The sequence below is a fragment of the Lates calcarifer genome, unplaced genomic scaffold, assembly GCF_001640805.2.
Source record: "Lates calcarifer isolate ASB-BC8 unplaced genomic scaffold, TLL_Latcal_v3 _unitig_4782_quiver_787, whole genome shotgun sequence".
Classification (NCBI taxonomy): Eukaryota; Metazoa; Chordata; class Actinopteri; family Centropomidae; genus Lates; species Lates calcarifer.
The window spans coordinates 9,195-37,168 of record NW_026117103.1 but is presented as its reverse complement, the minus strand read 5'-3'; the positions used below and the strand labels follow the sequence as shown (position 1 = coordinate 37,168).

The following is a 27,974-nucleotide window of genomic DNA, read 5'->3' as shown; positions in this document are numbered from 1 at the left end:
TCTGTGTCTTTGTCTGATCTCTCTCTCTGGTTCAAAGCTGCCATGTTCATGGAGCATTGGAAGAGGAGGCAGATGAGACTGAACTACGAATGGGACCTGACTGGGTTTGAAGATGAGGAGGTGAGTGGTGACAGCAGACAACACTGTGAATGAATAGATGGATTGTTAAAACATAGAAGAAGAGGTGGGTGTTATGCGTGGCCAAGGGGGGAACCTGAACATAGTATAAAATGACTCCCCTCTTTCCCCACTCCCAAAGATGATCAGTGCCACAGAAGGTTGTAATCCAGGGAGAATTAATTTATTCATTAATCAGGATAGAATGCATGGCACGGTCTGGTCAGCAGACAGAAAAAGGCGAAGTTAAGTCAGCATTGGCAAGTGACATTTTAAAGTAAGCACTATTCATGTCTGGTCCAGTCCCCAGCCGACACCTACAACTTAATATACTACAAGCACATTGAACAGCACAAAGTCATACTCATACAAACAGTTACAGGAAATACAGTAACTGATGGGGTGGCAAAAGTTTAAAGATGATTTTCTTGATAAACTGATTTATGACTTTCACATGCAAGTCAGGTAAGTGTGCTATGGCTATTTAAAACAGTATAGCATATTTGAACATTATGTCTTTTCCTGATTTTAATTGTATTTGGGTCATAATTATGATTTAATTATTGAAATTGTTTTATTCCTTTTTTTCTGAGATGTCTAAGCCCATATAGTATAGTGTTTTTAATCTCAAAGCAAACTCTTTTTTTTAACACTTCAACATATTATGGTTTTGTGCTTTGTCTTTTATCATTATTTGTGTTGCAATATTTCTGTTTTGCTGTGTTACACATTTTTAAAATGTTAATAAATAGGTAATGTAATGCGTATCATACATAGTATGAGTTGCTGAGTTCTGGGAACATGGTGACATCAACAAAGTCTGAGGCCAAGAGAGACAATTTGGAAACAAGCCAACAATTCATCCAGTTTACGTAAATAACAATCTCTCCTGAATAATGATTCTAAATTATTACTACAGTAAGGGCAGTACAGTGGCAGCACTTCAAAGTGTCATGCTTTTCCACTGTAGTGTGTTTGCAGGATCCCTGTGGTGGAGCTATAGTAACAACAGTAGATCAGTATCCTCCCACAGACATTTATTCAAAAGATCTATTAAATGAGGTTAACATATTGCCACAAATCACAGAAATGTTAAACAGGATATAAGTGCTCTTATTCACCCCGTGCTCCTCTCAAAATAGAAAAACAATAAATTAGAACTATATCGTCAGTTTGGCTGCATTTAAACACAGTAAAGAGGACCACAAAGAGGACAGGAGGACACAGAGAGACATTCTACATGTATAAACATTTACACTGTGAGGGACTGCATTTACACACACCTCAACACACTGTAGCACTCTTTCAGCTGAGCACATCATTGTGCATGATGCTGTCTAGACAGAAGAAAATAGAAATGGAAACCTAATTTTAAAGCTACTAATTTATATATTGCTATGTGGTTTGTGAGGGCTTAGAGTAAGATAATAATTACACACATGAAAAACTAGTTCTGCTGTATGTAGTCTGTGACAAATAAAATAGGGATAGCAGAGCGGAGACAAAAGCCAGGCTCACTTGTGGCTCACAGACCCAGTGGAGACACACACACATACGCACACATACATAGAGCAGAGTCACTTGTGCTGATTGCTAATTGGGAAAAAAAAGTGTTTGTGGTTATTATTCCAATCACTGATAGTCTATTGCCAAGTGCAAATGTACTGCAATCATGGAAAAGGTGCACCATTATCACAGAAGGGTATATCACTTTTAAGTGCAGCCACTGTGGGTTAAAATTAAAGTGTGGGTCTGTCAGTTGATGTTGTTGTGTTTACATGTTTACAAAGGACTGTCTGGGGAATAATTCCTTTGTCTTGTTGATGGAGCAAATAAGTTAAAACTGTCAATATGGGTAATCTTTGTGGAGAAAGTATTTTCCAAAAAGTATTCAGTTCACATTAAAAACATGTTGTTAAAATATTCTAATAATCTTACCTCAGGTTATCCTGGTAGTTTGTACTAACACTGACACCCTCCTACCCCATCCCCTTTTTTTCTTTCTCTGGGTTTATTTTCCACAGGAAGCTCTCAAGGTTTGGATAAATTCCTCTTACTAGATAAAGTTCTCTCTTTACTCTCTGTAGCCTCTCTGCCTCTGCTGCCACTCTCACATATCATAACACATCACACAAAACATATGTGTTTTACTATAAATGGTAATTGCAAATGTAGTCTTTGTTCTGCTTTCACATGTACAATGCACTATTGGTTTTTCTCCATCAGTATATCACCAGAATTATTAGTCACAAAAATTCAGTAATTTAACAAATAAAAAGCTGCATTATAAAATGAATATGGCACCAAATGCCAAATCTAGACAACCAGCACAGATGAGCATGATTTGAAACTCAGTGGCAGGAATACAGGAAGTGGAGCCTAAACAATTCCCCAAAAAACTGAATGAGAATCTGTGTGAGCCAGACGTAATCAAATCTGTGTCATCAGCTTCATAAAGCTGAGATTTATGTCAGGGCTGCCCTTCAGAAAATACTTATTTCCAGGGTAAGTGCATTAAGATAAATAACTTTGGCATAAAGAGCACAAAAACATGGTCTTGAGTAATTGAACATTTGATCATGTTATATGATTAGTAATCCTTAACTGCATTTCAGTGAAAATTCTACATTAAAACTACAAGACAGAAATATCCAGTTCAGTTCAGTCCATTTGTTCCCGCTTTTCCGGGGGTTGGGTCGTAGTGGCAGCAGGGTAAGCAGGGTATTCAAGATGTCCCTCTCTCCAGCAATGCTTTCCAGCGCCTCTTAGGGGATCCCATGGCATTCCTAGTCCAGATAGGATATGTAAGTCCCCAAGGGAGTTCTGTGGTTGTACAAGGACTGGAAGGCTAGCCTCAGCGGCCCTGATACTCCATACTCCCACAGTTACCCCACAAGGTCCCTCAGGGAACACGCTCAAAGAGCTGGTTCACTGTTCCATGGCCAGGACAGAATCTGCATTATTCCTCCTGAATCTGAGGTTCAACAGTCAGTTGGAGCCTCCTCTCCAGCACCCTGGCATAAACTTTCCAGAGGAAGGTGAGCAGCGTGATGCCCCAATAATTGGAGCACACTCTTTGGTCCCCTTTTTTAAAAATGGGAACCACCACCCCAACCTCCACGTGACACTGAAAAAGCGTGTGAGCAACGACAGCCAGAGCCTTTAGAATCTCAGGGCGAATTTCATTTATGCATGGTGCCCTGCCACCAAAGACCACCTTTTTGACTACTTAAGTGACCTCTTCCAATGCTTTTGGCTCTTTCATTGGGCATTATATAATCTTATTAAGGCAAGTTCTTGGATGGCAAACTTGTTTTTCATTTACAAACTCTCCAAATGTAATACAGCCCAGGGGTTGTAGGTATGAGTATAAACCATGCACATACCATTTCCCACGCATAAACAGAAGAATGTCTGATGCCAAGTGCAAATTCTCCCAATCACTTGGGATGTTAAAAATGAGACAAATATTGTTAGTTCATTTTTTGAAATACAACATCACACTCCAGACATGATATATCACAGTAGAAAACAAAGGGCTTCATGACTTCATCACTTTAACTAACTTTATCACTGCTGCTTCTCTCAGTCACACTGCATGAAGCCTGGGATGGATGCAAGAAAACCATATACTACAACAGGAACTGGACAAAATAAGGCAAATTGGATCATTAATACAGGTGTATTTCAATTACATATTCTGCTGATTTTGAAGTGAAAAGCAGTAAATACAACCTCTGCAGCAAACTGACTAAAGTTGATGCACTGCTAATTTTTAGTTCATGAATTAAAAAAAAAAAAAAAAAGTTTTGGCATGTGCAAATGTTTGAAGAACATTAGCAGAACTCAGAACTTCATTAATTCATTAGGCCTTAATTAACTAGGGCTTGGAACTGCTTTTCCAAAGCTGCTAAACCTCTTCAAAACTCTGGCTACAAAAAGTGTTTGGAAGTTGTAACATCTCCCAAAGAGGGGGTTACCAAGCACTGAGATAGTGGGTGCCGAAACTTACACATGCCACAATTACAGTAGTTTGTTTTTTTTTTCTCTGTTTTATGTAAAAAAAAAAAAAAAAAAAAGTAACAGTGCATTATTAATGCAAATTTGTAATGTATATTTGCTGCAGAGGTTGTATTTACTTCTTCCTCAAAAATCAATGTCATGTAATTTGTCTGTAGTTGACCAAACCTTTGCATACAACTGTATTTCTTTTCAGTACAACAACACACAACAGCCACATGTGGAATCAACACATTCTCAAACAGTCAAAAATAGAAAATATTTTTTACTTATTAATGACAGAAATTGTCCAAATATGTATAATATGTCAGGGTAAGAATGTGAGGACTTTCATCACATAATTCATTATGGAAAAATCCTGCTCCCAGGCTCCTGCTGCTACTATAACTGTCACCAACCATTATAATTTGATAATGTACCCTCTTTAAGTGCTGTGGTTTTTCCCCCACCTTTCACCTCAAGCTTTTTCTCTGACAGACTAGACTCTTCTACCACTGGTGCACATATCCATCTGGTAATTCCAATTTAACTGAACTGTTCATCTATGTGTTTCACTGTCATTTGTCATTTCTGTTTGTATCACCATCACAGGACCATCCCAGGGCTGAATATGAATTCAGGGTAATGCAGAAGTCTTTGAGTAAAGATCAGAAATCACAGCACAAGGTAATTACATGGTAGGACCTCAATATTGCAACATCTACATTTACAATACCTATACAGTTACAGTACATTTACAAACTTGGATGTTGCAGTCGTAGTGTAGTTTTTATTCACTTATTTTAGGTGGAAAAGCTCAACTATCAAGACCGCCTCCCTGCCTACATGACTAACATTGTCATGATGCTGTTAATGGTAAGGAAAAAACCCCATTGCATATAATCACTGATGGTTTATGTAAAGGTTGTGTAATGATTGTGTCTTCTCCCTCCCAGTCCACTTAATCTGTTTTGTAATCCTGCAAACCTTTGTGTTGTTAGATTGGTGTTACATTTGCCATTGTGTTTGGTGTGATCCTCTACCGGATCTCCACCAAAGCCGCTCTTCATATGAGCTCCAATCCTACCACACGGAACCATGTACAGCTGACTGTTAAAACCACTGCAGCCATCATCAACCTGGTGGTCATCCTCATACTGGACGAGGTGTATGGAGCTGTGGCACGATGGCTCACTGTGTTAGGTGAGTTAGGTTAAGTGTAAAGCTGGCTCAGGCAGAACCAGGAAAACAGGTGACATGTCTATCATACTAGAGGACAATGGGACCTTTTAACAAAGTCAGATTAGTGGGTTACTTTTTTACTTTTCCTCTTACGTGATATTGTTTTGCACCTGATGAAATATAGGAGACGCATGCAATATTTTGTGTCTGTGAAAAAAAATAATTTAGACTGAGCAGAGTAAAAAAAAGAATTTGATTGATATATTTCTTCTGCCATGATAAAACTAACATTAACAGCAGCCTCACTGTAAGATTTTTCTTGTGTGAACATGCATCTGCTTTGACACCAGACTTCATTTTAACTCTTCTACTTCTGGAGCTTCTGTTTTATGTATATTATATTATGAACTTTTTTTCTTGACCAAGCTCTCTTTTGTTGCTTATTGAAAAAAATATATATATATTTTTTTGTTGTATCTTAAATTAGCATCCTCTTGGGTTTCTTTATAAAGCTGCACACTGGTGAACAGTTGCATACATTGGTTTACATAGATGTGGGAGTTGGAATGGCAAGAATCCATTGAGTTCCTTGATATTTAAAGTTTAATTTCTCATCATTACTTATTTCAAAATTATTTTGTTTACAGGATATGTTTGCTACTGTTTCTGAATCAAAAACCTCATACAACACAAGATAGTTATAGTGATATACAAGGTGCAATCAAAACATTCTGAAACTGTTCCTGTTGCGAACAAATGGCATGCGGCACAGTAATAATAATAACTTTCGAAAGTCATGCGATCAACATTTGGATCTGTGTTACACGCGTTTTTGTGACCACTTACAGGTGCGCATCTGCGATCTCACCATGGGGCAGAGGCAGCACCATATTGAAGTCTTAAAGGATCTTCATCAATAAGCCTGAGATGACCCAACCTTCATGTCAGAAATCATCAGCGTTGATGAGAGTTGAGTCTATGGCTACAGTCCAGAGACCAGTCTTTTCAGTGGACAAGCCAATAGTCTCAGAGACTGAAGAAGGTTATTCAAGTCAGGAGAGTTACGAAGAGTGTGATACTTTTTGTTCAACATTTGTGAGGTTGTTCACCCTGAATTTGTCTGTAATGGTCTGACTGACAACATCGAGTTCTACTGCACCATTCTGGGGTACATTTGACACAAATGACCCGAGCTGTGGCTCAATGACAGTTGGGTGCTTCGTTATGTCATTGTGCCTGCTCACGGCGTGTTGAACACACACAAGTCTTTTGGCTGCACCAACACAATTATCACTCCCGACCTACCCTACTCACTGGATTTGACTACCTGCAACTTCTTCCTCTTCACCAAAATAAAATTCAAATTGAAGGGTTGATGAGAATCAGTGCAAGCTGTAGATGGTGCTTGACATGCTTGCGAGATGGGACTTCCAGGGAGCATTTGTGTGTGGCAGGAGCACTGGGAGTGGTGTATTGCTGCACAGGGAGACTACCTTAAATGGGATGGCAACCAAATTTATATAAGGTGCAATTTGTGTCTGTTACATCTGCAGTCTCAGAACTTTTTCATTGCACCTTGTGTAAAACTGTATGTCTATCTTGTGAAGAGCAGCTAGGGGGTTTGTCTCATTCAAGAGATTAATTCCAGTGAGGCAACACATGTTTGCATCTTTGCCTCTGGACTTAACAAAAGTCTCAATAAAATTATTGATGAAAACTGGTCAGCTTATCATAATTATGTGCAATTAATCCTTGATATGATTACAAAACATATATAAAAAAAAACATTTTAAAAATAAATCTTTTAGAAATGACCGCTAGACTGGCATGTGGCTGGATTCTGGAGGCCCTGTGTCTAGAAGTAACTGTTTTTCATTGCAAATTAAAAATAAAGTCTAAGAAAACTTTCTGTTCTTTTTTAGAGGTTCCTAAAACAGACAAGAGTTTTGAGGAACGACTGATCTTCAAGACCTTCATTCTCAAGTTTTTCAATGCATTCACCCCTATCATCTACATTGCTTTCTTCAGGGGAAGGTTAGTAACCTCATTATATTTTAAGTTGAAATTTTGTAGTTACTTTTTCTGTCACTCTAATATGTTTAATATCAAAAATTATAAATAAATGTTATAAATGTTACACTTCACTTACTTTTAACCCTTTCATTCATTTTCTCCTGTAGACTGGTAGGCAGACCAGGCAGCTATCTGTATGTGTTTGAATCCTACAGAATGGAAGAGGTAAGGTTTACACTTTTCCATATTATCTGCAAGAAAAATCTTTTGTAACCACACACTAAGTTGAGATGCTTTTTACATACTTATTAACCCATATTATTAACCCTTTTGTACTCCACTGAGTTGACATTTACATCTCTCTCTCACCTTGGTGAGTAGGTTTTTGGCAACTTAAATAAATTAAAACCCATTGTTTTGTATATATAAATAACCACTGACAAAAGTTCACACTTTCTCCCACCAAATCAGTATTTCTATTCTATCAAGCCAAGCAACCAATCACAGCTACCATTCTCAGATTACCCACGTTATACAGTAAATTTGACTGTTTCGGACAGACATTAATCAAAATAGAATAGAAAATAAAAATTTATATGAAATTAAAAGAGAAAGAAAATTTACAGGGAATATTACTGAACAGTGAAAGAAAAATAAATGTAAATGTTTGTGATTTTTTTCTCTAAAAACTAGTGTAGTGCCCATTCAAAATATGCTTGTTATCTCAATAATAACTCAATATTCTATCCAGCCATCTAATCATCATCATCTAATTTCCATGTCACCACTTTGTCTTGTGCATAGTAGGTGTAATTACACCTACTATTATTCATTCCTTATCAAATATTAGTAGAAAAATTCAAATTAAAAACATTAAGGAATTAATTATTACATAAAGTAATAGAATTTAATTTACATTCAATCTGCCTCTGGGCACCAGTTAGCCAATTCATTAAATCATTCTCATTAAGTATACTAAGTATCAATTTGGGACCTTGATTAATAGTTAATATAATAACTGTGGAGTTCTGCAGTGTAGAGATTGGCAATATTCACTTTCCTATGACATTAAACAGACCAGAAAAATATTTGGTGTTCAAGTAGTTTAAGTAGGAATTTGAACAAATACAATCATAATGAAATGACAAAAAAAAACTAAATCTAACCTAATCTACCAACTCTATATACAGGTGTGTGTGAGAGACACTGGGAAATCAGACAGTGACAAGATTTAAGATGGCTGATTTAAGATGACTCCTTTAATTAAGAGCCATATGACTTAAAACAAAGGAACTATAACCAAGATGGTGGAATCAAAAGATGGCCTCTACGGCCAACCGCATGGCATGTGGGGGAGATTAACAAAGGAATGTTCCTTTGTTTAAGGCCAAGTCAGAAGGTACCATTTGGTCTTGTCCACCATTTTGAGTGGGCTGAGGCTATCTTTCAGATAACTGATGAGAAAATGCTGGACCACAGATTCACTTGCCAGGTTTTCCTAAAATTGTATTAATCTTAATTCATATTAAAGGGATGGACAGAATATTAGGAATTCTGTCAGTACAGCCCAGTACAGTTCAACAGCACCACACATTACAGCCTCCAAAATGACCATTAATAATGTTTCCATTAAAAGTAATGGAAACACAAAATATACAACGACCAAGTAACACATGAATGGCTTGTCCCACCTGTTAATAATCCTAATATATAATATATCACGTGGGGATAAAAAGTACATGTTTGGAGCTCCAGCTTGTTTTCCTGCCCTGTGAAACTTCCCTTACCTTATTGGTTAGAAAACATTTCAATAGTAAACTCCTTCTAAATATCCACATTAGTCTACTGTGACTGTATAAAAAACCAAAACATATTTGACCATTGTTTGGAGTTTGTACAGGATTTGCAATGACACCTTTATTTGTGATGCATACACAGTCATGTACAATACAAACACACAGACACATGCACACAGTCTAATGTGAATTTAAAAGCTTAACCAGGGACAGAAAGCTGCAAATTAACTTCAGTTGGATGCGAGATTTTGCATTATTTCTTCCTGTGTAACAACATGTATTTGTACTGTATGTTTCAAATAAACAAACAATAAAATCAAGTTTTGGACTTTTTTACAGTGTGCTCATGGAGGCTGTCTGATGGAGCTGTGTATACAGCTGAGTATCACCATGTTGGGAAAACAGCTAATTCAAAACAACCTTTTTGAGATTGGAATACCGTAAGTATGCATTACTTTAAATTGATTATTTATCGTTCTATAGCACATTGTCAGGAAGTACACAAAGCATGAACATGAAATGTTCTGTATCAAATCACTGTTCCTTTTTAATTAAGGAGCAAAAGCATCAACACTGAAGCAAATCCTTTATATACCGATCAGCCACAACATTAAAACCACTGACAGGTGAAGTGAATAACATTCATCATTTCTTTACAATACAATGTTCTGCTGGGAAACCTTGGGAAACCTGATATTCATGGATGTTACTTTGATACATGCCACCCAATTTAATATTGTTGTAAATCAAGCACACACCCCCCCCCCCCCCCCCCCCCAACACACACACACACACACACACACACACACACACACACACACCCCCATGGCAAACACACTCCCCAATGGCGGGGGCCATTGGACTACAAAAGCTCAGAAATGGCTCAAGGAACACAACAAACAGCCCAAGGTGTTGACCTGGCCTCCAAATCCCGCAGATCCAAATGTGACTGAATATCTGTGGGATGCACCAGAACAAGCCAGATGTTGGAGGCCCCACCCTGCAACCCACAGGAACCAAAGGATCAGCCGCCAATATCCCAGGGCCAGACACCACAGGACACCCTAGAGGTCCTATTTCATGCCCTGATGGGTCAGAGCTGTTTTAGTGACATAAAAATCTTTTTTTTTTTTTTTCGTCTTTTCCACCTCCAGAGAACAACCATTAAACCATTATGAACTTACCTATTACAACAGATTTCAGTTTTTCATTCCTAATACATTTCATAAAATTCTATAAATATATCTTCACTTTGTCATTATAGGTTATTAATTGTTAATTGATTGGCAAAATTGTAATTGTATCAATTTAAACTTGAATCTACAGCACAGTAAAGTGTGCAAAAAACGAAGGGGTCTGAATACCCACTGAAGCCACTGTACTTATATGTACCATTAACATTTTAGTATGGCTCCATATAAATGCATGCACTCTTGTATATTCACATTGTTTGTGCCTCTGTGTGTGCGTGTGTGTGTGCGTGTGTGTGTGTGCATGTTCCTTAGCAAGTTGAAGAAGCTGATTCGTTACATTCGGTCAAAGCAAGGTGCTTTTCAAGAGGAAGAGAGACAGAAGAAGCTGCAAAGATACGAGGCTGACCACTTTCTGGAACCATTTGCTGGGTTAACACCTGAATATATGGAAATGAGTCAGTGTAACACTTGATATCCTTACACACACACACACACACACACATTCTCATTCATCAGATCATATTAACTTGTACATTGTTAAAGTTTTTGAGGTACTAAGGGCAGCATTTGCATCTTCATGCATTTGCCAGTTTTATAGTGCTTTGATATAACCTGATGATTATATTACAAAGCAAAGTAAAGAATGTGATTGTAGTCACTGTGAAATAAAATTAAAACACAGCAGGGCCAGATCATGTGCAATATATCTTACTGTTGTGTTGTTATCAACCATAGAGATCCAATGCTGAGCTAAAAATCAAGACCTAAGATTTACCTTGTGCCTCGTGAAAATACTTAGTGTACATAGTGTGGTTTTAGCAGTATGTTTAGGGCCATTGTCCTGCTGAAAGATAAAGACTGAAATCTCTGGCAGACTGAAACAGGTTTTCCTCAAGAACTGCCCGGTATTTTGTGCAGTTTCCAGTAAAATGTATCTTACTACTTGTGATATAATGTTATAACTTTCTAAAATGTTATTCTGTTTTCCTCTGTGTCCAGTCATCCAGTTTGGTTTTGTTACATTGTTCGTGGCATCATTCCCCCTGGCTCCACTCTTTGCTCTGCTCAACAACATCATTGAAATACGGCTTGATGCCAAGAAATTTGTGACAGAGTTGCGAAGACCAGTGGCAGCAAGAGCCAAAGACATTGGTAGGTTACACTGTTGAACTCCAGCAAAAGGCATAAAATGCATGAACTGGCATGAGAGTAGAAGAATACTGTGAGATTAAGGTGAAATGTTGTTGCTGTTGTTCCTGTAAACATGTTCCTTACAACCAACAGGCTGCAAGAAAACGTTTTCTGTCACAACAGGAAAAGGAAATCAGTCATATTTCTAATATCCAGTAGTTAATACATATTGTTATGTCTACAGGTATATGGTACAACATACTGAGAGGGGTAGCAAAAGTGGCTGTCATCATTAATGTAAGTAACACATGGATGTATTAATTTATTCTCATGCATGAATGTCTGACTTTGTATTGGCTCTGTACTTGAATGGCAGTGTGTTTGAAATGATACAGTGGCAGGCAGACAAAAAGGGCCAGGAATCCCATGCTCCTCATTAAAGTCAATACCAATGCCCTCTAACACCCTGAATGCTGAGACTTTTATGGCAGTTTTAAGAATTCTAGCCAAGTAGAATTGGCTTACCCTGTTAACGGATTTATTTTGCTCAATACAATACGATTAAAATACATATACAATACACGTACAAATACTGCCCTATTGACTCACTGTCTTTCTTATTAAATTTATAATCCTCTGTCCATTTCTTCTGAGGCTGTTTGACTGTCATTACAGATTTTTTTTTTCCAGCATACACACAGAAGAGGCAGCGAGAAGACTATGAGGAGATGTTCCCTACATTTGAATAAAAGTGCATGAGATTGTAATTGCTTTTGCTTTAAATCCTTTAAGCCAGCAGCTTAGGTAGTCACAGAGACATGTAGACACAGGATAGGTAGACAGAGACAGAACTTTGTGTAAAAGGGGCAGACGGCATGGTGGGACAGACACCAACTCTGTTGTGTTAGACATCACAGCTCTGAATTTGTGCTATCTAAAATACAACTGGGCTAGCATTACACAGGCTTTGTTTGGTTCAGTGAAAACAAGCAAAGGTAGCATAGTGATGGCAATATAGCAGGGTCTCTGTAAGGGGCTATTGTCTCAACAAGGTGTGAACAACATTAAAAGTAATGAGTTTTACTGCCTGGGACCCTAAACCTGAAGAAGCCTCTTGTATGAGTGATGAAATGTATTGAACTCTATAGTCCAGGGGTTGCTTCATTTTAACTTGACACTATATTGTCATATTCCATACTGTCTTGTTTACACATGGTATATGAAATATTTTTTCACCTTAGTCTAACTCCCATTTCTGTCCCTAATCTCTGAACCCCTACCCTATCACTGCCTCCTCAAACACATCTCCTAGGCATTTGTCATCTCCTTCACTTCAGACTTCATACCTCGGATGGTCTACCAGTACATGTACAGCCCAGATGGCTCCATGCATGGATTTGTCAACCATACGCTGTCCTATTTTAACGTCAGCCACTTCCAGGAAGGCAAAGAAACCATGGATCCATTGCAGCTCGGCTACCCCGTTGAGATTTGCAGGTGGGAAATCAACCTCAGCTCACAACTGTCATTTTCCTGATAAAACCATGTTTAACATTTTAAACATCAACAGAGACGTGGCCAAAATTATTGGTAAACTCAAGAAAGAAGATCATATCCTCATATTTCATAGAACAGACAACAGACTTTTGATTTTCAATCTAACATGTTATTTTATATAACACGATAAATGAAAATAGTATGGACAAAAACATTGGTCGTTTGGTCCGCTCTTCCTGAGTAAACTGCTCCACTTCTCTCAGGTTTGATGGGTGCCTTCTCCCAGCTCTGAGTTTCAGCTTTTTCATTCATCATTCAGTTGGATTAAGACCAGGACTCAGAGCAGGTCCAATGTTTTCATATCAGTCATTCTGTTTGAGATGCATGTTTCATGTCATTGTTGGAGGAGCCGTGACCCGTGCCTGAGACAGAGCTCTCTGACACTGGACTGTATGTTTCACTGCAGAAAGCCTTGATAATCCTCTGATTTCATTGTGACCTGCACAGACTCAAAGCAGCCCCATAACCTGAGCAGAAGTTCATTGTATTTGACCATGATGAACAGCTGAAGTACACTGTGAAAAAAAAAAAAACATAAAAAAAACCCTGAAATAAATAAAATAAAATAAAATAAAATGCACATTCTGAAAGAGATTTAAAAATTACCTGTTATTTGAAATGAAGTAAAGATCTTTCAAGGGTGGTTTTATTCAACTTTCATCATTCTGTCAGTTTCCTATTCATGATACATTGTTTTCATTCCGACCTGTCACATCTGTTGTATGTTCAGTCATGTGACACTGATAATTAACAAGCAGTGTATTTACAGGATTTCTATAACATCGAGGCCACAAAATAATTCATATGCAATCAAATATCAACTGAAATATCAATGAAAACTCCACTAACCAACCAATCTACATTATCTAAAAAGTCAAGATGAAAAATAACTCAAACTCATAAATGTACTGCTGTGATCAGCAGTGGTTTTGGTGACCACAGGCATTGGTGCAAACATGGCAGAGAGGTGGAGCAGATCCACATATGCTGTCAGTGGTAGACTGAACATGCACAACTTATTATAGCTATAGGAACACTAAAAATCAGCTAATTAAGAGAGGACTTCTGCTTCTCCTCTGCATTTTTGTAAAGACTCCCATTTGTGTCTTTAAAGTTCAGGGACCATGAACAAGTCTATCTGCAAAATACCATTCCTTATTGATTGATGACTTTAAACAAATAAATGCAAAAAGAAGTTTGGAGACTTGTGCAAAAGATCACATATGTCAAAACCTGTGCAGTGTTGGAAAATTGACAATATAATAAAAGTATCAATGCTTTGCCAGCTGTGTGTAAAGCAAGCAGGATTTTGGAGATTTTTTTTTGGTTTTAAAGTGTTTTCAGTACTATGTATAATATCTTAGAGACATATAGGATCATTCTGTGGTTTTACAGGTTACATGGCATAACATGACTGCAAGTGGAAAAACAGAAAACTCACTGTAATAATCTTGTTGACTTGATAGAAAAATATTTTTGACTCCACAGAAGAAGTGGAATTCAAACTTTTGTTTGGAATTAAAATGTCCTGATTTGATGGTGCTCCAGACTCCTCCAGACGAGAGCTGTTTGAGTAAAATCTTTTCAGTCTGAGGTTTGGAAAAACTCAAAGCACTAATTACCTTTAGATTCTGATTGATCTCTCTCAATCACATTAAAAATGATGCACATATGAATGTGCCATAGATGAAAAGTGTGCAACAAATTTACCCTTTAAGAAGTGGTCTGAGCAGGATTTAACGCCAACTCCAAAATAAGATCAAAATGTCACTGTGCTGCCTAATCAGCATAAACTCCCACCTCAACACAAACAAGTTCATGTGGAGCCACGACATTACCACATAGACACAAAAAACAGATGCATCAGAACTGCATTTCCCTAGCGCTGGCTTTATCCTTACATCTGTAACCGGGAATAGGATATCAGTCAGTTGTTACATCAAGAGGAGAACAATCAGTTGCCAGATTATCAATAAATATCAGAAATGAAAACCAAACTAAAAAAATGTATTTGTCTCTAAAGGTATAAGGACTACAGAGAACCTCCTTGGTCGACCACTCCATATGAGATCTCCAAGGAGTTCTGGGCGGTGCTAGCTGTCCGTCTGGCCTTTGTCATTGTTTTCCAGGTGAGGTGAAACATGCAGAAAAATTATACTGAATGATTGCATACCATATTGAATATTTAAATTTAGGAGTGCAACCCTGCCCTGGTTGGAGAGTCTGTAATGTATTGCTTTGCATATAATTATTGTGTTTGGATGTGTCAGTTCAGTCATCAACAACCGATCCATGCAGTGTTGGCCACTGGACTGCACCTCCTAACAGCACATTCAGATCAGCAGCCTCTTTCATAATATCTGTTGTGTGTTTATACTGAATACCAGTGATGGGCCGTGCATTTCACACCTAGGTCTTCACTGGTGTCCTATCTGAATTAACCCACTTCTTAATACTGTCATTATAATGTCACGGCTATAGAAACCATCAATAATATACAGAAAAGCAGTATACTTTGCATCACAGACAGACATGTCATGTAGCCAGAATAAATGCCATTACTGAAGCAATTGTATAAAAACCCAATGAACACAATTTAATAGGTCTCCAAACACTGCAGCCACAGCTGAGCCACACACATCATCTCCAGCAGAAGCATCAATATTCACTCATAAGATGACAAATAAACATAAACAATAAAATAAAGGTAAAAAGCATTTTACTCACAGAAACTGCTGATTATTTGGACAGGCTCGACTTTCAGCATTAGCCTCCATGACGATAGAAAAGAGGAAGATAAGAAAAGAACTTACTGTTGGAACTGAGATGCACAGATAACCTCTACAACAGTCACTGAGCCATTGGGGGTTGAAAAAAACAGCTAATAAGTCTATAACATGTTTTAGGTTATGATTGCAGCTATAGACGTTTACTAGCTCAGTACGCTTTATGACCAACCAGTCAAATGACATGGAAATGCAGACATCATGGTAGGCCTACTAAATGACCTCTGGTCTCGCCACCTTGAAATCTGATTGGTTAAATTACAGCGACCGGGCCTACACTATTGATTCCACAGACTGTATAAACACAGGGCTGAAATCTGATTGGATAAAAGCTCTAACATAAACAGACTGTATTGGAAGCAGTGCAACCAGGAGGAAATGAGATGAGATGAAGAGTATAGACAGTTGGGAACAATTTAATACATATAGTATTAATGGAAAAAAACATGTGACAGCTCACCAGTGGTATAATTTCTGTCTGTCAGCATGCATTGAAAACTTTACCGCCATTCTCAATCAAACCCATTTGTGAAGCAGATTTCTCTTTTATATCAGCCACAAAGTAGTCATGGTAAATAGTAAATAAACTTTGCATGTTTACCAAAGCAGTCACATGGCTTTGTTTCCACAGTCTTCTTGATTTTTTTAATATCTGTGTTCATTAGATGTTTTCTGTAACTTCATGTTTTATACAGTACATCACACACATTCCTATATATGGATTTGGAATAATCTGCATCAGAAATCGCATTTCTTGTAACTTCAACATGGCTTACCTTTATCATCAAGTAAACAAGGGAAAAAATACATGATTCTCCTGTTTATCTCTGCCAGAATGTTGTGATGCTGATGAGCGACGTTGTGGACTGGCTAATTCCAGACATCCCCAAAGACATTAGCCTTCAGATCCACAAGGAGAAGATTCTATTGGTAGACCTCTTCATGAAAGAAGAGCAAGGCAAGGTCCATATCCTCGAGAGCAGGACCTCTGCAGTAGGCAAGGAGAACTGCAGCAGTGGCAACAACAACAACAGCACAATGGCTCACCAACGCTCTGGACTGCACACCAACAGCACCAACAGCTTCTAATGCTTCTAACAATGATTTCTTAGTTTAGTATTAGTTAGCAAGTCAAAGCCTGCTAGCAGCCTGCTTGCTCGGGCCAATCTAAAATCTTATGTTTTTGTTCTTGTTCAGAACATTCCAACAATATGGAGAGCAGCTGCTGATGAGGTGTGAGGAAAGTAAAGGTGGGGCCAAATATGTCACAGTGTGTGTTGAACGTTGTGAAACTGTATCTCAATCTGTACATGTGTACACATCAGTGAATGCAGTTAACAATCTCTGAATGTGTCCTCAGATTTGAGAATGTGAACATAAATCTTTAAACACACAGTATGTCATTTTCTACTGCTGTGGGTCTCCCAATCAAAACCTTAACAAAGGAGAGTTTGGTGACATCATGAAGTAGTATGGGATCACAGAAGTCACTGTTGTCACCGCCATTGCTGTCATTGCCGTTAGGATTCCTTCAGTGTCAGTCATTTTCGAAACGAATGGAGCAGGTGATTAAATCCAGTAAAAACATTGAATAAAGAAGCATTTCTCTGATGCTGTTTAGCAATCACAGGATGTCTTGAAGGGGTGAACTGCAAACACAGCTATAGCTAATGTTAAGGAAAGTGTCCTTGAGTTATTATTATTATCTGTATTAGCTTGTTTCCCTGGTAACTTAGTATCTGGTTTATTGTAAAAAAAAATGTGGCTTTAAACTGAATTAAAAGTCAATTCTCCTCTGTCAGACAACCACAACACTGGCACATGCACAAAGATGATATGATGCCATCAACAGGCAGCCAAATTAAACAGACCATTACTTTGATTAAAGTTATGTATTTCTTGAGGTTTGAAAATCGCTGGAAACATTTGGGATAAAGTACACAACACAACCAAACACATTTGTTGCAAATACACACAACCAAACACAGAAATTATGAACCATGCTGGGATGTGCTTGTTGTTCAGTGTCTTTCTGTACTGTCATGATTCAACAGTCATACAAGTTGGTAGACTTTGTTTATTAGCTGTAAAAATAATACACACTACATAGAATGCTTTACTTCCACTCAGGATCCCTGTGGCCTGACAGGTGGGCAGTGCGTCATCCTCATAGACCCCAATAGCTTGGACCCGGGTACACTAAAGCAACACAACACTCAAACTTCCTGGCAGACAGATTACCACACATATACAGATCTCAGGCATGGCAGGAATGCAGCGTAAGTCACATGTTAAAAGATTTTAAGTCATTTATAGGCGTATCCGTATTGGAGGTAGAATGAAAGAAATTTCCAGCTCTTGAAGCCAAATACTAAGACCTTTCATACCTAAACGGCAATTAACGTTGGGATTTAGAGTACACACATGTACAATATTTGTACTCATATTCACAAACCTGAGTGGTCATTACAGATTTGTGGACGCACTCAGAAATTTGCAGTATAAATGTACAGATAGAGGGGCGGTTTCACAACACCTCACCCACATTAGCAAATCATTTTGCTTCATATTTGGCTCCTCACAAATGTCCACTAAACACAGTGTCACAACAGGGGCACAGAAACATGAGGAGAACAGGCACGGTGTACTACAGTGCCTACAGTTGGAGGAGGAGTGGGTCATCCACTGCTCAGAGGGTCAGTGGTTCAGTCCCTGGTTCCTCCAGTCCTTGGCCAAGATACTGAACCCTGACGGCATACCATCCATGTGAATGTGTTAGAGCGCTATATATACGAAGAACAAGCGCTTGTGTGAATGTGTGTATGAATGAATGAATGTGACCTGTGGTGTAAAGCGCTTTGAGTGGTCGACATGACTAGAAGAGCACTACATAAATGCAGTTCATTTACCATTTACAACACACTTGCATTTTTTCATGTAATAGATAATTAAAAAATGTCTTATATACACTTCATTTGTTAGTTTTCTAATACAATGCATTAACAAGCTTTAAGCTGTAGTTTTGTATTAGTTGTCTGTTCTTTATTATTATATGTTTCGCCTGCCACTATAACTAGACACTAACACTGAAAAAGAAGACTCACTTTACTGTGCAGAAATCTCTCAAGACTATTTTGAATTTAATTGCTGTGATGTTGCTTGCAATACATCATCTTGTACTGTGACCGAAGCAATGATGCTGTCTCTCCTGCTTAATAAAATGTGGAGATAAATTTCCATGTTTACTCTGAATAAATATTTCTATATCATCTTCATTCAGGGTAGTATGATTCCCTGCTTCAACAACCAATGTTTATGTTCACAAAAGAAAATACATCATATGAGTAATTATTTTTTACTTTATTATAGCTATTCAGCTATTTCCAAGAAAGGGGGAGCAGTTGTAAGGGGAGATAATCCAGGGGTAGGGGCAGCACAGTGGTGCAGTGGTTAGCACCGTCACCTCACAGCAAGAAGCTTCCAGGTTCCCGGTTCACCTGGGTCTTTTCTGTGTGGAGTTTACATGTTCTCCCTGTGCTGTGTGGGTTCTCTCTGGGTACGCATTCTTCCTCTCACAGTCCAAAGACATGCAGGTTAACTGGTGACTCCAAACTGCCCGTAGGTGTGAATGTGAGTGTGAATGGTTGTTTGTCTATATGTGTTGGCCCTGCGATGGACTGGCGAGCCGTACAGGGTGTATCCCACCTCTCGCCCATCGTCAGCTGGGATAGGCTCCAGCTGGTACACAAGCAGTCTCTGTGAGCCCCCTTCGGGACTAATGGCGAAGGCTGCAGCAGAGGAATGAAGTGACCCGGGAGGAGCAGTGGAGACTGGAGGCTCGGAGCAGGCAAATGGTCTGGCAGGGTATGGCGGCGAACCAGGTGAACAGGCCACAGAGGCGAGCAGCAGCAAAGGACCAGGTGAGTTCTGAGACTGGACTCAGTAGAGCACAAAAACCACTGGAGAACTACACCTAGAGAAAAACTAGAAATACTAGAGACACAAGAAACACCAGAAACTACGGTGGCCCGGATGTGTTACCACGTGGTGAAGCTGAAACAATAATCGATGAGCTACAGGTGAAGCAGAAGATGCTCCACTCCTCCACACACAGAGAGCAGAGAGGCAGAGGCTCCAGGGAAGCAGAGGAAAATACCAGAAAACACTGGAGAGGCTCAGGTCACAGAAGGAGTAACAACACTCACATTTTTAAAGCAGCAACTGAACTTTAATTTTAGGTGGAACTACATGAACCTAAATAATGACTTGGTTAGAGTGGATTACAACAGATTAGATCAGATCCATCTAGATTTTTGTTAGACAGTAGATGTAGGTCTGTTTAAACAACATTTGGCTGTCTCCATATGAGGATGTGTTCACTCCTGTGTTGGTGTTTATGGTCATAAACTGACTACAATTATTTAAAGTGTGCTTAATTCCTCTTCTGTTTCAGGACTCTTTCTTATTAGATTAGATCAGATCAGGACCTATTGGATCGCAATAGATTTGATGTGTTTAAGTATCTTGCAAGTTTCTCATTTCTTCCTTTTTTTAAAATAAAATTTTGACCCGCCACCACCCCCCCTCATCGGAGGACAATAACTTTATTCTATATTAAATGAATTTTGCTATATTCTTTCTACAACTACTTAAAAAATAAATGACTTTATCCTAAATTATATTAAATATTACAAATAATAAAATATTTTATTACATTTAGTTAGATCCAATTATATTTTATAGTGCTTAAGTGTTTTTCATGTTTCTCTTTTCTTTTTCTTTTTGTTTAAATTTTATTTTGACCCACCACCACCCCCCCTCATCGGAGGACAATAACTTTATTCTATATGAAGTTAATTTTGCTATATTCTTTCTACAACTATAATTATTAACTATATATTATTTCTACAACTAGTTAAAAAAAATAGCTTTATCCTAAATTATATTAAATATTACTAATAATAAAATACTTAATAAATATTTTAATTTTGACCCGCCACCACCCCCCCTCATCGGAGGACAATAACTTTATTCTATATTAAATTAATTTTACATCTCTAACTATATTCTTTCTACAACTAGTTAAAAAATAAATGACTTTATCCTAAATTATATTAAATATTACTACTAATAAAATATTTTATTACATTTAGTTAGATCCAATTATTTTATAGTGCTTAAGTGTTTTTCATGTTTCTCATTTCTTTTTTTAATTTTGACCCGCCACCACCCCCCCTCATCGGAGGACAATAACTTTATTCTATATTAAATTAATTTTGCTTCTCTAGCTATATTATTTTTACAACTATATATTATTAATTATATATTATTTCTACAACTTTTTAAAAAAATAATGACTTTATTCAAAATTATATTAAATATTACTACTAATAAAATATTTTATTACATTTAGTTAGATCCAATTATATAATATTTTATAGTGCTTAAGTGTTTTTCATGGTTCTCTTTTCTTTTTCTTTTTGATTAAATTTTTATTTTGACCCACCACCACCCCCCCTCATCGGAGGACAATAACTTTATTCTATATGAAATTAATTTTTAATTATATTCTTTCTAGAACTATATATTATTAACTATATATTATTTCTACAACTCGTTAAAAAATAAATTGCTTTATCAAAATTATATTAAATATTACTAATAATAAAATACTTAATAAATATTTTAATTTTGACCCACCACCACCCCCCCTCATCGGAGGACAATAACTTTATTTTATATTAAATAACTTTTGCTTCTCTAACTATATTATTTCTAGAACTATATATTATTATTGACTATATATTATTTCTACAACTAGTTAAAAAAAATAAATTACTCTATCCTAAATAATATTAAATATTACTAATAATAAAATATAAATATATAAAAGTTAAATTAGATTATAAAAATATAATTTCTATTTACATTTGATTAAGTTAATCTAGTATTAAATTATATCAAATTAAATTATAAAAATAAATATATTAAATTGTGCTGCCTAAGATACATTATTGTTTCCATCCACACTCTTTGCTCTTCTGTTTGTGATGACATGTAAACCTGTGTTGTATTTTTTCCTCCAGTTCTTGCTGTTTCTTCAGCAGCATCTTCCTCTTGGCCTGTTGTCTCCATACTCTTATCTCTTTCATCTCATGAGTATCATCTGACAGAAGAAGAATATGAAAGGTAAGCTCAACACCTGCAACCCTTCAATCACTGAAGTGTCAACATTACAATCTTGTGACTTTGACATCTTAATAAAGTGACCATTTAACTTCTGGAGGCAACACACTTATGAAATATATTGTACAAGCTGACTTTCTTACCACCAACATCAATGGCCACCTCCTTGTCACGGGTCTTGCTAATGGCCTTGACGATTTTCTCCTTCTGTTGTTTCAGGTACCACGTTTTCAGGTTTGACATGAGGCTTTTCTTTGGAACAGATCCAGATCTTTCTGTGTCCTCTTCTCTTTCACTCTCCTCACTTTCTGTGTCTTCCTCCTCTCCTTTCTTCTTCCACTTACGTGCTCCTTTCCCATCCCTTCTTTCTCTCTCTTTCTTTGTCCACTTTTGTCTTTGTCTCTGCTTCTCCTTCTTGCGTTTTATTCTGTCCTCTATTGTCTGCCTTTTCTTCAGCAGCTTCCTCTTCTTTGCCATTTGCCTCCACACTCGAATGTCCTTCATTTCAGGAGTATCGTCTGAAAGAAACAAAATATCAGTGGTGAGCCTGGAGAACAGCTACAACATCTACAAGAGAAGAAGCTGCAGAGAAACACAGTCTTCTATCAAATGGGTTCTAACAGTATAGAAAGTGATTTTCTTACCACCAGCCTCAATGGACTCCTCCTTATCACAGGTCCTGATAAGGGCCTTGACGATTTTCTCTTTCTTGTGTTCAAGGTGCCACATTTTCAGGTTTGAGACAAAGGTCCACTCAGATTTACTTCTTCCTGTCGTCTCCTGTTTTTCTCCACCACTCTTCTCCTTCCTCCGCCTCTCTTTCTCCTCCCGCTCCCATTTCTCTTTTTCTTCCCTCCTCCTTCTCCTCTCAGTCCTCTCCTGTCTTTGTTTCTCCTCCTGCACCTGTCGTTCTCTCTCCTCCTGCTCCAGTCTTTCTCTTTCTTCTCGTTCCTGTCTCTCTCTTTCCCTCCTCCTCCTTCTCCTCTCAGTCCTCTCCCGTCGTTCTCTCTCCTCCTGCTCCTGTCTTTGTTTCTCCTCCTGCACCTGTCGTTCTCTCTCCTCCTGCTCCAGTCTTTCTCTTTCTTCTCGTTCCTGTCTCTCTCTTTCCTCCCTCCTCCTCCTTCTCCTCTCAGTCCTCTCCTGTCTTTGTTTCTCCTCCTGCTCTTGTTGTTCTCTCTCCTCCTGCTCCTGTCTTTGTTTCTCCTCCTGCACCTGTCGTTCTCTCTCCTCCTGCTCCAGTCTTTCTCTTTCTTCCCGTTCCTGTCTCTCTCTTTCCCTCCTCCTCCTTCTCCTCTCAGTCCTCTCCCATCGTTCTCTCTCCTCCTGCTCCTGTCTTTCTCTCTCCTCCTGCTCCAGTCTTTCTCTTTCTTCTCGTTCCTGTCTCTCTCTTTCCTCCCTCCTCCTCCTTCTCCTCTCAGTCCTCTCCTGTCGTTCTCTCTCCTCCTGTTCCTGTCTTTCTCTCTCCTCCTCCTCCTGTCTCTCTATTTCTTCTTGTTCATGTCTCTCTCTTTCCTCCCTCCTCCTCCTTCTCCTCTCAGTCCTCTCCTGTCTTTGTTTCTCCTCCTGCTCTTGTTGTTCTCTCTCCTCCTGCTCCTGTTGTTCTCTCTCCTCCTGTCTCTCTCTTTCTTCTCGTTCCTGTCTCTCTCTTTCCTCCCTCCTCCTCCTTCTCCTCTCAGTCCTCTCCTGTCTTTGTTTCTCCTCCTGCTCTTGTTGCTCTCTCTCCTCCTGTTCCTGTCTTTGTTTCTCCTCCTGTCTCTCTCTTTCTTCTCGTTCCTGTCTCTCTCTTTCCTCCCTCCTCCTCCTTCTCCTCTCAGTCCTCTCCTGTCTTTGTTTCTCCTCCTGCTCTTGTCTTTCTCTCTCCTCCTGTTCCTGTCTTTGTTTCTCCTCCTGTCTTTCTCTTTCTTCTCGTTCCTGTCTCTCTCTTTCCTCCCTTCTCCTCCTTCTCCTCTCAGTCCTCTCCTGCCTTTGTTTCTCCTCCTGCTCCTGTTGTTCTCTCTCCTGCTCCTGTCTCTCTCTTTCTTCTTGTTCTTGTCTCTCTTTTTCCTCTCTCCTTCTCCTCCTCTTTTCAGTCCTCTCCTGTCTTACATCTTTGTCTCCTTCAAGTCTTTCTCTCTCCTCCTGTCTCTCTCTTTCTTCTCGTTCCTGTCTCTCTCTTTCTTCTTGTTCTTGTCTCTCTCTTTCTTCTCGTTCCTGTCTCTCTCTTTCCTCCCTCCTCCTCCTTCTCCTCTCAGTCCTCTCCTGTCTTTGTTTCTCCTCCTGCTCTTGTCTTTCTCTCTCCTCCTGTTCCTGTCTTTGTTTCTCCTCCTGTCTTTCTCTTTCTTCTCGTTCCTGTCTCTCTCTTTCCTCCCTTCTCCTCCTTCTCCTCTCAGTCCTCTCCTGCCTTTGTTTCTCCTCCTGCTCCTGTTGTTCTCTCTCCTGCTCCTGTCTCTCTCTTTCTTCTTGTTCTTGTCTCTCTTTTTCCTCTCTCCTTCTCCTCCTCTTTTCAGTCCTCTCCTGTCTTACATCTTTGTCTCCTTCAAGTCTTTCTCTCTCCTCCTGTCTCTCTCTTTCTTCTCGTTCCTGTCTCTCTCTTTCTTCTTGTTCTTGTCTCTCTCTTTCTTCTTGTTGTCTCTCTCTTTCCTCCCTCCTCCTCCTTCTCCTCTCAGTCCTCTCCTGCCTTTGTTTCTCCTGCTCCTGTCTTTGTTTCTCCTCCTGCTCCTGTCTTTCTCTTTCTTCTCGTTCCTGTCTCTCTCTTTCTTCTCGTTCTTGTCTCTCTTTTTCCTCTCTCCTTCTCCTCCTCTTTTCAGTCCTCTCCTGTCTTACAACTTCATCTCCTTCAAGTCTTTCTCTTTCTTCCTGCTCCTGTCTTTCTCTTTCTTCTCGTTCCTGTCTCTCTCTTTCTTCTCGTTCTTGTCTTTCTTTTTCCTCTCTTCTTCTCCTCCTCTTTTCACTTTTCTCCTGTCTTACAACTTCATCTCCTTCAAGTCTTTCTCTTTCTTCCTGCTCCTTTTTTTCTCTCTCTTTCATTTTCCTTCTCTTTTCCATCCTTTCTTGTCCGTCCCTCTCGCTTTGCTTCTGTCTTCCTTCCTTGGTCCTTTCCAGTCTTCCTTCTTTAGCGCTGTTTTTCCTCCTGTTCACTTGTGTTGTTCTCACTCTGTTGATGTGTTTCCTTTGCTCCAAGACTCTGAAATATACATGAATATATTCATGATTTAAATGAATAATTACAGTTCCCATTCTCTGATTGCTTTAATTCTCTTTAAAGACAACAACAATGACAGCAGGTGGCAGTGTTATCATCACCTGACCCTTAGATTCTGCTTTCTATCAGATATTAGAAATGTCTGTCAAGGAAAATTAAGGTTTTTCAACAACATTGGATGGATTAATCAAAATTGATTAACTGTAACTAAGATTTGGACCCACAGAGAGATACACACAGACAAACAGGGAATTCTTTCTTAGATTAATCCCTTTGAATTTGTTGAAGCTTTACACAAATATCAGAAATGAAAGGAACAAAAGAAAGAGGCTCAGTGCTGAATAAAACGTCAAAAAGAAGTTTTCCTGTTCAAATTCAGAATTCTTACCTGTGGTACTCCTCTGCTGCGTCTTTCTATGTCTGAAGAAAAATATTCCAGGTCAGAAATGTGAATGTCTTCTGTCTGGGATTGGTAACTAGAGGCTGTGTTTGAGAGTGTGGTGAACCTTGATGAAATTCTGCTTTATGACAAATCGTGTTCTAGAACTCTGAGGTCATAACTGTGTTCCATTCTACTTAGGGGGGTGGGGGTGTGGGGTGTGTGTGTGTGTGTGTGTGTGGGGGGGGGGGGGGTGTTCACCTCCATAAGCTATAAGATATCATCAGTATACATTATTCATGAAAGAAATACAGTGAAATGGCTGTGTACCACCACAGTGCAACAGCTTTGAAATGACATTTTGACTTTTGAGCTGCAGTCAAATCACTTTCTCGTTCAGTAGTCCAACAACAGAAACAAACAGATACATAAATGAAAACAGCTATAGTGTGAGCTGCATTAAAACACAGTCTAGATGACCAAGGTGTTAACTTAGGTAGTGGTGAAAATGATGGCCCCTGCCTAATTATGTTATATTATTCTTTAAAGGTAATGGAGAGCTCTGATTGGTGCAGCCAGCCAGATTTGCAGCACCTGGGCTGGGTGTACCCAGGGAATAAAAGCCCAGCCCAGCTTTGCTCTTTCTCTCACCTTCTTCTCCTTCACAGCCCTCATCAGCCAGCTTTGACACATTTCCTTTTTGGTTGTCTTTTGTTTTTGTTTCCCTACAACACCCCACATCTCATAATGCTCACTCATGCACATTTACATTACTGATAAAACTAATATTCACACTTGTAGTTATTTCCTAACTTGTTTATCTTTAGTATGATAAAAAATTACGTTTACTTACTGTTTTTTCATCCTTTGGGTCCTTCCCACATTTGTCATGGTCTAGGAGCCGGGTTGTGACATGAAAATGAAGATAAAGTGGTAAAACACTCTCTACCTGCTGCAGCTCCCCCTGCAGGACAAACAAGTTTCTGCATCAAAAACTGAATGTGCTGAAAGAAAACATGGTTTCATTTGAGTTATAGTGTAATTGTAGTGTTTGCTGCCTGCAGACAGAAAACTTCATCTGGAACAAGTGAAGCTTACTACAGTAGTAGCCATGTAGAACTGTCAGGTGGACTGTGACAGGCTGAGTGGTGGCTGATCTCTGCCTGGTCCTTCTCTGTCACCAGACCGTTATGTGATTCCTGTTTGATGATGAAGTGAATGCAGTGCCACCTTGAACCTGAACCTGAGCCTAACTTTATCCTTAACCCCAACCAGCTGTCTCTGCCCACTGCTGAGCCTTGAAGTCTAATGTTTACCCTGTGTTTGTCTTAGAAATGTTAAATCTGTTTGTGGAGAAGGTCTGGGGAACAATTTAAGGACTGAATTCACTTCATCCAGAGCTCTTACCTCCTGCATTGTCACAGCAGAGATCCAGCCGTCCTCTGATATGAGCTCATGATGCACCATAACACACGCTGATTACACTTCTGCAATCAGTTGTCATTACTCTTCATTTTTTATTTATTTTATTGGTTATTCCTTACCATAAAACAGAGATTTGATGGAAGTTTTTCTAAGAGGTTTTGTGTGGATATAGAGGCAGTCGTACCAACCCATCAAGGAGAAATAAAAACGTACCTCATTGTTCCTGTATAATGGCTCATCAGGCTGCCAGGACGCCCTGCCTCAACAAAACACACACACACTTGCTGTAGAGGAACACGACAAAGAGCCCAAGGTGTCGACCTGGCCTCCAGATTCCCCAGATCCCAATTTGACCCAGCATCTGTGGGATGATCCAGAACAAGTCAGATCCATGGAGGCCCCATCCCGCAACCCACAGGACCCAAAATCTGCTGCCAATGTCCTGGTGCCAGACACTACAGGAGATCTTCAGAGATCCCATGTCCAAGCCACAACAAGTCAGAGTCCCCCAGTATGAGGGGAACCCATGCAATGTTAGGCAGGTCCCACAGGTACTGAATCAGCCTGGGATCTGGGGAGTTTGGACTCCAGGTCAACAGATTTGCTGTCGTGTTCCTCAAGACATTTCTGAGCAGTTTTTGTGGTGTGGTGGGAACATTATCCTGCTGGGGGAGGCCCCTGACACTGGGGAGTGTTGTTGCCATTGGAGGGGTGTATGCTTGGTTTGTGACAATATTTAGGTGGGTGGTACGTGACAAAGTAACGTCCAAATGACTGTCAGGACCAAAGGTTCCTCCGCAGAACATTGTGTTATAATGAGATGATCAATGTTATTCACGTCATCCACCAGTGGTCATAATGTTATGGCTGATTGGTGTACATGCTTATTTAAATAAAACATTGAACATTATGCAGAGGTTTTTGTTGTATTCAAGTGTTTTTTTTACATTGCTGTATTGTTACATTTACTACTTTGCTTAAGTAAAAGTACTTAATATAAATTATGTAAAAGATCTAAATACTATCTAG

At 38.9% G+C, this 27,974-nt stretch overlaps 2 protein-coding genes across 2 annotated transcripts in view; one reads left to right on the top strand and one right to left on the bottom strand.

Annotated features, from left to right (window-relative positions):
• LOC108902227 (anoctamin-1) overlaps positions 1-19,049 on the top strand; it is a 47,677-nt gene extending 28,628 nt beyond the window's left edge. Inside the window, exons 12-24 of the mRNA XM_018703994.2 lie at positions 38-120; positions 4,729-4,803; positions 4,924-4,992; positions 5,118-5,319; positions 7,221-7,332; positions 7,479-7,536; positions 9,447-9,547; positions 10,613-10,755; positions 11,300-11,452; positions 11,676-11,728; positions 12,744-12,928; positions 15,012-15,117; positions 16,609-19,049. Coding sequence (XP_018559510.1) covers positions 38-120; positions 4,729-4,803; positions 4,924-4,992; positions 5,118-5,319; positions 7,221-7,332; positions 7,479-7,536; positions 9,447-9,547; positions 10,613-10,755; positions 11,300-11,452; positions 11,676-11,728; positions 12,744-12,928; positions 15,012-15,117; positions 16,609-16,863 — 1,595 coding nt within the window. The 3' untranslated portion in view covers positions 16,864-19,049. The remainder of the gene's footprint in view (positions 1-37; positions 121-4,728; positions 4,804-4,923; positions 4,993-5,117; positions 5,320-7,220; positions 7,333-7,478; positions 7,537-9,446; positions 9,548-10,612; positions 10,756-11,299; positions 11,453-11,675; positions 11,729-12,743; positions 12,929-15,011; positions 15,118-16,608) is intronic.
• A 2,614-nt stretch (positions 19,050-21,663) lies between these two features.
• LOC108902222 (trichohyalin) lies at positions 21,664-27,163 on the bottom strand. The gene is made up of 4 exons (XM_018703990.2): positions 27,159-27,163; positions 22,605-25,123; positions 22,104-22,478; positions 21,664-21,940 (listed from the first exon to the last, which is right to left on the bottom strand). The coding sequence occupies exons 1-4, from the start codon at positions 27,161-27,163 to the stop codon at positions 21,786-21,788; spliced, it is 3,054 nt and encodes a 1,017-aa protein (XP_018559506.2). The 3' UTR covers positions 21,664-21,785.
• Between the last annotated feature and the right edge of the window lie 811 nt (positions 27,164-27,974).